Source organism: Nerophis lumbriciformis, linkage group LG08, assembly GCF_033978685.3.
Source record: "Nerophis lumbriciformis linkage group LG08, RoL_Nlum_v2.1, whole genome shotgun sequence".
Lineage (NCBI taxonomy): Eukaryota > Metazoa > Chordata > Actinopteri > Syngnathiformes > Syngnathidae > Nerophis > Nerophis lumbriciformis.
Genome location: NC_084555.2, coordinates 34683733 through 34696342, shown reverse-complemented (window position 1 = coordinate 34696342; position 12610 = coordinate 34683733). Strand labels below are relative to the sequence as shown.

The 12610-nt window shown below is 40.2% G+C and overlaps 1 protein-coding gene across 3 annotated transcripts in view; it reads left to right on the top strand.

Moving 5' to 3' along the window:
- Window positions 1–12610, top strand: part of ttll5 (tubulin tyrosine ligase-like family, member 5) — a 161427-nt gene that overhangs the window by 32629 nt on the left and 116188 nt on the right. For all 3 annotated transcript variants that reach the window (XM_061968736.2, XM_072913676.1, XM_061968740.2), the window contains exons 10-11: window positions 1559–1650; window positions 1771–1878. In XM_061968736.2, the coding sequence (XP_061824720.2) occupies window positions 1559–1650; window positions 1771–1878 (200 nt within the window). The remainder of the gene's footprint in view (window positions 1–1558; window positions 1651–1770; window positions 1879–12610) is intronic.

Sequence of the window (12610 nt, the reverse complement as noted above, 5' to 3'; positions counted from 1 at the left end):
GTATTTTCTATTATTATTGTTTTATTGTTGTATATGGCCTTGTTGTCCTGTTGTTTGGTGCTCTCCTGTTCTTATGTGTTTGGCATTAGTTGCCACAGGCACGAAAGATGGAAATTAGTCACTGGCTACCACCATGCATATTTACACTTGTGAGTTCATCAATCTGTACTGTCCTTGTTTTAAAATAAAGTCAAAAGAAAAAGAAAAACATTTGGGTCCTGTAAAATGTAACACGGTTTATAAACTTTTAACATTTTTAATATTTTATTAAATTTTAGAGTGTGCACATCTACTTTGAAATAAATTACAGTATTATGTTTCAGAAAGTTCTTGTTTTAAAAATGTTTTATCAGTGCTTTTTTTTGTTATTTTCTAAATTCTCACCATATAACAATCACACAGGTAAGCCAGAGTGGTTGACAGTGAAAGCAAAGGAGTCCTTTCATGCAGAATTACACATTTTCTTTTGAGATTTTTCTTTTTTGAGACATCCCTTTTTTTTGCCTTTCTTGTGCTCATCCATTTACCAGTCAGGACTAGGGATGGGTACCTTTTACATTTGTAATGTACGATATCGGTACTTAATGGTACAAATTTTAGGTACTTTTGCGTGTGTTAATAAATATTAATTGTTTGATAGTTAAATCCTTTTATTCTAACATTTGAAAATAACAGATTACGATAACTGTGCCATCCAGTTGTTATATCTTGTTTTCTGAGTGTCATTTGCAGGTATTCTATAGTATATTGCAGTTGCAATTCCAAAATGTTAGTGGGCAGTAGTGTATAGACTACGGTGTGTTGCCTAGTCAGAAAGTAGACTTTGCTATTAAGCTGAATAAAGTCATTTGTTGTGCCCTTAAAAGTGTTTATTCTGTAAATATTGTTCTAATTACACACCAACTGTTTGATTGTAACGCTTAGTTGACAGCTTAGTTGTAATTTTCATTACCACATTTGATGGTGTTGAAATTGCCATGTAAAATCGCTAATGCTAATTAGTAGCATGTCTATGGCAAATCCAATGTAAATTAGCACCCAGTTGGCACATTTTGAAAAGTGGAGCCTAACTGTACTTTGGGGTGTTATCTATCAGGCATACTTGCTTTTGTTGGTATGGAAAATTGCAACATTGCTGTGAGTCAGTCTGACTGAGTTCGCTCTGAGTGTTGCTTGAGTGCTTGTTTGCTTGACGTCATGTGCAACAAAGGTATCAAAATATGGCACCATTTGATTTTATGTGAATCGATACCTGGTCGGTATAAAAGTACCACATTTAGAAGTCAGCCTCACAGACAGTCGAAAATTATACAACTTTTTTCAACAATGCTCAGAAGCCAAAACAAGTTGGCTGATAAGCGCCATGCGGTTCCGTAGGCACATGTTGCGGAACCCTGTCTTAGGCTCATCAGTACCATCTACTTTTTTAGTTCCTGTGGATTGAATACCGAGCTGCCCCGATACTTTTGGCCACAGTATAGCATGTCATGTTTTTCAACTGGATGCTGCTAATAGAAAGCCTCTTTCATTCATTTGAAATGCGTTGCTTCCTTTTCAGTTGTGATGACCCTGAGGTTGAAGACTACGGGAACAAGTGGAGTATGAGCGCAGTGTTGCGCTATTTGAGGCAGGAAGGGAAGGACACCACATGTGAGTCTGACTGTTTAGCCTCTCCATGTTATTAATGAAAGAAACAATTCTATTGAAAACGCTGTGTATGTACAGTATACAGGTATGGTCTAACATGCACATCAATCTATTTTCTTCTAGTGTTAATGAGGCAGGTAGAGGACCTCATCATCAAAGCTGTACTGAGTGCCGAGATGCACATCGCACACGCCTGCAAGACGTTTGTCCCTCACCTGACCAACTGCTTTGGTACTCACTTCATTAATTTACTCTTTTCATTCATTCGTTTATTATTTATCTTGTACTGTTTATACTGTTTAGAATAGGGTAGTAGCGGTACGGCATCCTTACGGTTCGGTATAGCAAAATTAAGATACTGTTTGGTTAATTTTTGGTACTGTAAGTCTGGTGGCTGAGAAAGATTACAATTGCAAACGCTACAACAAACACATACGCCACAACACAACACATGTCAGCCTAAGCCCGATTACAAAAGCTACAACAAATGAAAAACCACAATTTAACAACATAAAGCCACAAAACATCAACTTTAAGCCTTAGCATGTTTGCAAAAGCCACACCAAATGAAAATATCACAACCTAACAACATAAAACCACAATACAACAACTTTATGCCACAACACAACATAAAGCTGCCCACAATAGCAAAAGCCACAACAATTACAAATGCCAGGACGCAACAATACAATAACACAACAACATGAAGGCACAACACAACAGAAAGTGACAACACTTGATCACAACAGCTTACTTTCACTTACTTTTCCAACTGTGTTCATTAAAACCTCTTCAACCTTCCCCCTCAGCCATTCGTTTTGTTGGCAAAACCTGGTCTGTCCGCTGTCACTCTTGTTGTGTTTGTCACTTTCGTGGTTGCTAAATATTGTTTTATTGTGGTGTAAAATTATTGTAGTGTGGATTTATGTTGTTATGCTGTGACTTTATGTTGTTGTGTTGTGGTTTCATGTTGTGTTGAAGCGTTTGCATTTGAAGTGGCTTTTGCAATTGTGTTGTGATTTAAACTTGCGGTACAATAAAAAAAAATGATACAGACAAAGGCCCTGCAAACTGAAATTTTCCACCAAAATTCCAGAATACAGAAAAATATACAAATAAGAATTAAATGTATCCCAGCTGAAATACTTTTTACCATGCAGGCGCTGATATCTCCTTTGTGGTGCAGTAGTAAAAATGGCGCACACATGTACTGTAGGCAGCATGGGCAACTGGGCATCGGTTCTAATTCGTCACTTAAGAGCCGCACAAAACACTCGACTCATTTGGCATGTCACATCGTTAGTAGACACTTTATTGTGTATTGCACCGAAGGTTCCAATGTGAATACATTTAAGGTAAGGTCAAGGTTTCTTTAATGGTACCCGGAGGTAAAATAGTTGTGCAGACAGTAATAATTCAGCGTGAAGGCAGAATGAAACAAGCATAAATCATATAAAAGATACAAACATTAAAAAACACACACAATCATCAGTATACAAGCACACTGTGGAATAGTCAAATATTTCACCTAATGAACTTATACAATCATTGTGATAAAAGCGTTACGATATAATACATAAAATGAAATCACCATGCTAGCTTTATTTAGAGTGCGATGGCAGAAGGTACATGTACCGTTATACTCCTGGATCAGGTTATGTACTGTTTGAGATGGAGCCTATTCCAGCTGACTTTGGGCGAGAGACTGGGTATTACAAGGACTGGGTTACAAGTGATAGGGCACATACAGAAAAACAATCAGTCACACTCATTGACATTTTTGAGTCTACAAATAACCTAGCATGCAGTTTTTTGGACTTTGGGAGCAAGCCCGAGAACATGCAAACGTACAAATAGGTCTGAGTCCGATACAAAGAGGACCACATGACTGTAAAGGAGAAAATAGCTACTTCGTTTTGTGTTCAGCAGGATTTGGGCCGCCGGTCCCAAAGACCTTTCAGAATGTGTTGCTGCTGACCCTTCTAAAATACTCTTTTTACACATGATTATTGCTTCAACATTGTTATAGAAGCTGACTATTCTTTGCCCTGCAAGTATTATGTGGTTGTTCTTTGTGTGGTTATCCAAGATTGTGGTGGGCGTTGAGAGAGGGCATGTTGACTGATCCCTTCTTTTATCGGTATGTTTATAATGGCACTTTGTCTTCCACAATCGCTGTTAAAAAAATAAGGCACTCTTCTGTAGACACAATAACCATCCCCAACTTCAGCCTTGTTGTAGGCTGCAGTGCCAGCATGATTTTTGAACGTGGACAAAACGTGACCTGCATAGAGATATCATCGTCACGCTGCTATACATTGAGGGTGTGAATAATGACCGCATGCATGGAAATGGGTTTACTGAGCCATAACCTGGCTCTCAGGAACGATATGTACGAGCCGATACAATGCAAAATTTGCGTTGAGACAATAAATTGAAAGTAGACAAGATATCATTTAAATTGTGATTTATAATACAATAATTTATGCAACACCTTGAAGAATCATGTCAAAGCTAAGAATTGTCAAAGGAAATGAAGTGACTTCTGGGCAGGCAGCTGAGTTACAGTGGGAATGTGAGTGTGACTGTGCTCAGGGATTCACTGGCGACCAGTTCAGAATGTAATCTGCCTTTTGCCTGAAGTCTTCTGGGATAGGCTTCATTGGCCCTGAATAGACTAGGCGGAAACAAATGGAAATGAAGTAAAATGGAAATTAATAGAAGTGACTGGTTAGTGCAGTGCATATTGTGGCAGATCATAACAGTCCTCCAGATACCATGCAGATATGCCACCAAAGACTATGGACAGCTTAAACAGAACATAAGAGAAATATGAGAAATATTTTCATTTAGAAATCTGCAATATTAAAGTGTTCGGTTTAAGACTGAGTCACACACGTTGTTCTTTGACTCAAACAAGAGGTAGAATAATAATAATACCTTTTTTTAACGTGCAGTCACATTCTCAGCATTCACACAACAACACAATAATAGCTCTGCCCCAAGGTGCACATTTCAGAAATGTGCGTGCTGCACAGACATGCATGGACACAGATGTTGCAGCAACATCATTGTGTGCCAAAAACAATTAGGTCCTACTGTACACTTTTTGCTGTAGATGAACAGTCAACTGGCGTTATCTGGTATTAAGAGCAAGGGTGCGGGCCAAATACCCCCAAACTGATGGAAAATTCTGTCATTTTGTTTGACTCGGATGGCCCAGAGAAAGTCAGTTGTAGCATATGCAGTCTTTCATACAGGATTAAGTTTCCAATGAAGAGACACTGATGGTTCCACAGGTCTTCTCTCACGTTCTCTTTGTTGTTCTCACTCGCTCAGCGTGATCATATTGCATGTTATGTGCTGTTAGAATACACACAGACAGGAAGGAACTGGTGTGATGATGGAACTCGTTTTCGGTGCAAAATTGATATTGGTGCCCAAACTTGCACTAAATCTTTGCCTTTTGATAAACAACTGCAAACAAAGCACAGATTTACTGCCACACACTGATTAAATGTGTGTCTCCAATAGTTTATTGGACCGGACTGACAAAAAGTGGTTTAATCTTGTGCTGTGTTTCAATTCTGGAGAGAATGTTTGAATAATAAAACACTCTTACAGTCTCTTACCATCTGGCAGCCCCCATTAGCATCGATCAATGGGCTGACATATGCAGGGTGCTTTTAAACAGGTGGAGTTGTGTTGCCAGATGGGAAATGAGACATTATATTATCAGAAGCTTAAAATGATGGTATTTTGAGGAAAATACCCGATTTGACTTTGCTCAGTATCATCTGCTACAGTAAAAGATTTCCACAGACCGTGTATAGTATTGCTTGTAAATTATAACACAGTTTTACCTTTAAATAAACTAAAAGCACTGGAAAGAGGCTGTAAAGCGTCATCTGAGAAAATGCACATCAGGTGCAGTTAGAAGCATGGCCTTCATTTCAGAAGTGATGGGGACAAATTGTTATGAAACAAAATGCTTTTCGTAGCACATTGACATGTACATGTACATGTACATGTACGGCAGTACAATTGATTTTTGTGCTAAATGACTAAATTAACAATATAATAAACTATTGCGTGTTTTTTTCCCACTTGCATTCCATCTGACATGAGCCTGGCTGATGATCGAACCCACATCGTTTGCTCTCATGGCAAAATCACAAACCACTACAGAAACAATTGTGATATATCTTGTTATATCAGGGTTGACAGGATATGAGGGAAGGTAATACATTTGCTGTAAAATTTCGCATCCAGCGCACTGTCATTTGTTTATTGACATCTTCTAAACTTTTATTTTTGGCTTCTCAAGCTTGTCTTGTCTGCAGAAGCATGTCCCTGAGGTAGCGTAGGTGAGTTAAGAAAAACAGTCAGTCCACCCCTGCACACAGTAACACTGTGAAGCCGAAACTAGTCAGAAAAGCGGTCTCATTGTGCTCACTGCATGCTCACAGAAAGACATGCAGCACTGTAACTTATACGCCACGGTGCGTTCGGTGGCTACTCGGAAATATGTGAACTAACGTGTTCAAATGAATTATCTAACTCATTTTTACAACTCAGAATTACAGGCCAGAAATGTATGGTGGACATAAAGAGCATGTACAGAAAGTACTGTGTGCACGATCTGTGTTTGCTATATAGCAAGGCTAAATTGGGGCCCCAAGCAGAATTTCATTTGGAGGCCCTCTCCATATCAATTTAATTCACACTTTAAAATCTAATCTATGTGAAAATATTTTTATACTTAAAGAAAAAAATCAAACTTGAATTTAGTTTGATGTTTGTTTTGTCTGAAAACACATTCATGTGAAATAAATTGTTCAATAGTTATTTTTTTAGTGCCAAATAACAAATTTACATAATTCAAATATTTTTAAAAGTAATTAATCAACTTTGGTTTAACTAGGAAACAAATCCCTTTGAGATTGGGAACCTCTTTTTAATGGGATTCCTGGCCAGGAGGCTGGAGCAGGTAAAACACAAAGTTACATCACACACAATAATAACAAACACTGATCAATAGATCAGCATTCAAGGGTATCAACTCTTGTACGTGCATAAAGAGCAGAAAGCAACATATGTTCATTTGAGAGAAGAAAATAAGAATTCACATCTCTTTTGCTATTAGGTTGCAAATGTAGAAGGGCATTAACCAAAGTATACATTTATAAAACTCCCTACCTTAGCTCTGAAAAAAATTTGAATCAGGTATCACTGCTTTGCAAAATTGCAATTATATTCCTATCAGTGACTGACCAGGAAGTGGCTAGGAATACATTTGGAGTCAAATTTGTCGTGAAGCACCCTGTCATTTATTAATTGACTTTTTACATGCGCCTCACGGATCGCGGGGCCCTACGCACAGCGTGTGAGCTGCGTATGGGGAGGGGCGGCCCTGCTAATAGCCATTTATTGAAGGACTACATTAGGATTTTTGAAATTATTGATTATACCTCATACAGCTGGCGGAATTACCATAGGCCTACCAATACGGCAATTATCGGGTCGGTGTGGCTCTGATGGTAGAGAATGCCGTGCCAGCAACGTGAGGGTTCCAGATTCAATTCCGTCTTCCGTCATTTTAGTAACGGTCGTTGAGTGCCTGGGCAAGACACTTCACCCACCTTGCTCCCAATGCCGCTTACACTGGTGTATTAATGTGAATGAATCTTTGTTGGTGGTCAAAGGGGCCGTAAGCGCCAGTGACGTGCGGTGAGGTTCATGGCTGGTGAGGCACTGACTTCATCATAGTCAGACTTACAAACATATGAACCCTAAAGAGTATCTTATTCACCATTTGATTGGCAGCAGTTAACGGGTTATGTTTAAAAGCTCATACCAGCATTTTCCCCTGCTTGGCATTCAGCATCAAGGGTTGGAATTGGGGGTTAAATCACCAAAAAATATTCCCGGGCACGGTGCCGCTGCTGCCCACTGCTCCCCTCACCTCCCAGGGGGTGATCAAGGGATGGGTCAAATGCAGAGGACAAATTTCATTACACCTAGTGTGTGTGTGACAATCATTGGTACTTTAACTTAACTTTAACTTTACACATACAAACTGTAGCACACAAAAAAGCACATTTAATAAAAAAAACATTATTATGGTCTTACCTTTACTTATAAATAAAGTCCATTCGCCGCTGTTGTGCTGGATTAATGAACCCCCTGACGGGTGTGTTATATCAACTATAGCCCTCACTTAAACTTTCCACGTGCACGATTGAATCTATTTAAAAAAGTGTAACCGAGGGTTTATAAATGTCGCCTATACTGTATGAAACTACAAACTAACAAAAACGGGGGCTCCAGTTTACACGAGGACCACTTTATTTACCTTCTTTCAAAAACCTCCGCTCCACTACAACATGTCATCACTTCCGCTCTTGGCGCCTTCAAAATAAGAGCTCAAGGCATATACTGTATAACAGCGCATAACAGGAACTTAACATCACAAATAGGAAAGCCCATGAAAATAGGTTACAAAAGTTATTTAATAAGAAGCCAAAAAGTGCAAAAACAATAATGTTCATGTTGGAGGAGTTGTGAATTAGATACACCTGCAGTCTGCAGGTGTACCTAATGTTGTGGCCCTGCAGTCATTCACAACTCCTCCAACACGAACATTATTGTTTTTGCACTTTTTGGCTTCTTATGAAATAACTTTTTTAAATAGATTCAATCTTGCACGTGGAAAGTTTAAGTGTGGGCTTTAGTTGATATAACAATTCTATGGCGGGGGTGCAGGAGGCGGGGCTACTGGAGCCTCAGCCAGTGCGTCTTTTGCAGCCGTTTTATGATCGCTCAGCACAAGAAATACGCTACACACATACAGTTGTTGACAAAATACACTGTACATTATATACCTCAGCTAACTAAACCATGGAAATGTATAATATAATTCATATAGCAATACAGTCTCACTGCACAGCAGGCCAACTGTTAGCCGAGTCCGTCCATGTTGAGGCACTGAGTGACGTGCCTCAACTGGCTGCTGTTCACCGCACCGTCTCTTCTCAGTATTTCAACGGCAAATGTGAAAATTCAGCGATTTTGAATAAAAATAATCTAAAACTGGTGAAGTTAAATGGAAAATAACTTTATAGTATAATCACTGCATACATATAACAATTTAATTACATTTTTTTCTTTTTACATTTTTTTTCTTTCCATGATGGCAGGTGAGGCCCCGCCTCACCTGCCTCTAGTGACTGCACGTCACTGGTAAGCGCAAATTGGCAGCCACGCTTCCGTCAGTCTACGCCAGGGCAATTGTAGATTACCACCATCGAGTGTGAATGTGGAGTGAATGATTGATGGGTTCTCATTTCTCTGTGAAGCGCTTTGAGTGTCAAGAAATGCGCTAAATAAATCTAATCTCTTAATAGTATTATTATCGTAAATTTGAAGTATCAGAACGCATGGCAGCAAATACAGTCCCGATCAAAAGTTTACATACACTTGTTAAGAACATACTGTCATGGCTGTCTTGATTTTCCAATAATTTCTACAACTGTTATTTTTTTGTGATAGAGTGATTGGAGCACATAAACATTCATGAGGTTTGGTTCTTTTATGAATTTATTATGGGTTCACTGAAAATGTGACCAAATCTGCTGGGTCAAAAGTATACATACAGCAATGTTAATAAGGGAAGTGAAGTGAATTATATTTATATAGCACTTTTCTCTAGTGACTCAAAGCGCTTTACATAGTGAAACCCAATATCTAAGTTACATTTAAACCAGTGTGGGTGGCACTGGGAGCAGGTGGGTAAAGTGTCTTGCCCAAGGACACAACGGCAGTAACTAGGATGGCGGAAGCGGGGATTGAACCTGGAACCCTCAAGTTGCTGGCACAGCCGCTCTACCAACCGAGCTATACCGTTCCAATACTTGGTTACATGTCCCTTGGCAAGTTTCACTGCAATAAGGCGCTTTTGGTAGCCATCAACAAGCTTCTGGTTGAATTTTTGACCACTCCTCTTGACAAAATTGGTGCAGTTCCGCTAAATTTGTTGGTTTTCTGACATGGACTTGTTTCTTTAGCATTGTCCACAACCTAAAATCATCAGCCCGGATGTTGGGTCTTGGGCGCAGTTGGGTGTTCCAACAGGACAATGACCCCAAACACATGTCAAAAGTGGTAAAGGAATGGCTAAATCAGGCTAGAATTAAGGTTTTAGTATGGCCTTCCTAAAGTCCTGACTTAAACGTGTGGACAATGCTGAAGAAACAAGTCCATGTCAGAAAACCAACAAATTTAGCTGAACTGCACCAATTTTGTCAAGAGGAGTGGTCAAAAATTCAACCGGAAGCTTGCCAGAAGCTTGTGGATGGCTACCAAAAGCGCCTTATTGCAGTGAAACTTGCCAAGGGACATGTAACCAAATATTAACATTGCTGTATGTATACTTTTGACCCAGCAGATTTGGTCACATTTTCAGTAGACCCATAATAAATTCATAAAAGAACTAAACTTCATGAATGTTTTTTGTGACCAACACAAAAAATAAGAGTTGTAGAAATTATTGGAAACTTAAAACAGCCATGACATTGTTCTTTACAAGTGTATGTAAACTTTTGACCACGACTGTACATACATGCAAATGTGTGCGGTCAGTTATAAAAGCACCTACTGTTCATTTTAACATTGTCTCTGACTTGTCTGGAATAAAGCCATGCAAAACCTTAAAGAACGTTATGTAATTCATTTAAATTACTACATTTTAGTTGCTATTTATAGCTTGAATACAGGGAATGTGTCCCCTTGTTTAAATGACTATGTAAAAGGGAATTCTGTAACACAATCTTTTTATAGCACTGTGTTTCATGTGGGCTGAAACAAAAACAACAGGTTTTTCGTTAGACATCGCTAGGAATTATAAGCACGTGTCAGTGGTTCGTGGAAAATGCCACCCATGGCGCTCCTCACCGCTGCTCTGTGATTAATGGACAGACGTTTTGCTGAGGGATGCTGATTACGAGATGTTTTGACTAAGATCTGATTAGCCAAGCCAAAGGCCTATTTTGTTACACACAAAACATTCCACTCACTGGTCCTGTGTTCCACCGAGCGTCCCTCATTAAGTGCCGAGTGTGGTCGGCTCGCCTGTCTCCTGCTTTTACATTAGTCAGACACTCCCACGTTTTCGCTGCATGTTCGTACTGCTGTGATGACACTGCTGCCGCGAAACTCCTTACTGATCCAGATTGGAGCCAGCTATCATAATAAAGCTGAAGGGTGTTAATTTGGACTTTTACAAGGATTCCATGAGAAAAAGCTCAGCGGCCCTGTCGTTTATCACAGTGATGCAATGAAGAAGATGCTGTGTTGTTGTTCTTTTTGGGGCTGCACGTCCATTTTTGTTTTTGGGTGTTTTGTCTCATGTGGTAAAGTTTCCAGCAGTGCTTATCCAATACCTATAAAAAAAAAAGCTCTTCATCATCCTATTTTCTCCTCCCTCTTTAATGGGCTTGTTGTGGATGTTCACCGCCTCTGCTCTCTTTGTCCGTGGCGCTTGTCGCAGGCCGTTTAACCGAGCTGCAGAATTGACATGTCTGGCTGTGAGTGGCTCGCGGGGCAGGCAAGCACGGCGTCTGCTCCTAATTGGGGGGAAAAAGCGTGGCACATGGAGTCAGCTTGTCGGGGGCTGTGAGGTGGAGTAACACCTCCTCATTTTCCCCTTGTTGTTGTGGTGCCACCAATGAGGCTCTCCAGACTCTCAAACCCAGTTAACCAATGCTCTGCTCCCCAAAACTAACATGCGCGCCCACTCTTTTCTTTGTGTGTGTTTTGACTAAAAAAATGGGATAAGCCTGCAAAGTGCAAAAGAAAATCCTACTGTGTGCTCAGCGGTGGGGGTCCAGTCCATCCACGGATGTTACAAAAGGCAACTTGTTTGAGATGTTGAGATTTTTGGTGTTCTAGTATGAATAGAACATTTGCAGTTCCAACAATTTCAACCTTGAGAATCTGCCGTGTTTGAAAACAATGCAGCAGTTTGCTTTTGATCAGGGTTTTGATCAGGCCGATACGATCATTCATTAATGAGATTGACAAATACCAATACTGATACTGATCACATGTATCATCCATCCATCCATCCATTTTCTACCGCTTGTCCCTTTTGGGGTCGCGGGGGGTGCTGGAGCCTATCTCAGCTACATTCGGGCGGAAGGCGGGGTACACCCTGGACAAGTCGCCATCTCATCAGAGAGCCAACACAGATAGACAGACAACATTCACACTCACATTCACCAGGGCCAATTTAGTGGTGTTGCCAAACCTATCCCCAAGTGCATGTCAAATCAAATCAAATCAACTTTATTTATAAAGCACATTTAAAATTTACCACAGGGGTAGCCAAAGTGCTGTACAATGGGCAGGTTAAAAGATAATACAAGTACCGAGCAAACACAACACAACACAAACAGAACACGATAACAAATAAATAAATAAAATAGAATAAATAAAAACATAAAAACATAAAAACAGGTTCACAGCAGGTGTATTATGGGGCGCCATTGCAGGATGGATATCACTCAGTGTTAAAAGCCATGGAATAAAAGTATGTTTTTAAGAGAGATTTAAAAACAGGAAGAGAGGAGGCTTGTCTAATACTCAGAGGTAGGTCGTTCCAGAGCTTGGGAGCAGCAACGGCGAAAGCTCTGTCACCTCTAAGTTTCAGCCTTGTGTCAGGGACCGTCAACAGCAGCTGATCGGCTGATCTTAAGGATCGGGTGGGGCAGTAAGGCTGAAGGAGGTGGGAGGAAGCCGGAGGGAACCCACGCAGTCACGGGGAGAACATGCAAACTCCACACAGAAAGATCCCGAGCCTGGGATTGAGCCCAGGACTACTCAGGACCTTCGTATTGTGAGGCACATGCACTAACCCCTGTACTACCGTGCTGCCCAACAAGCAACATCTCAGAAGAAAATATAG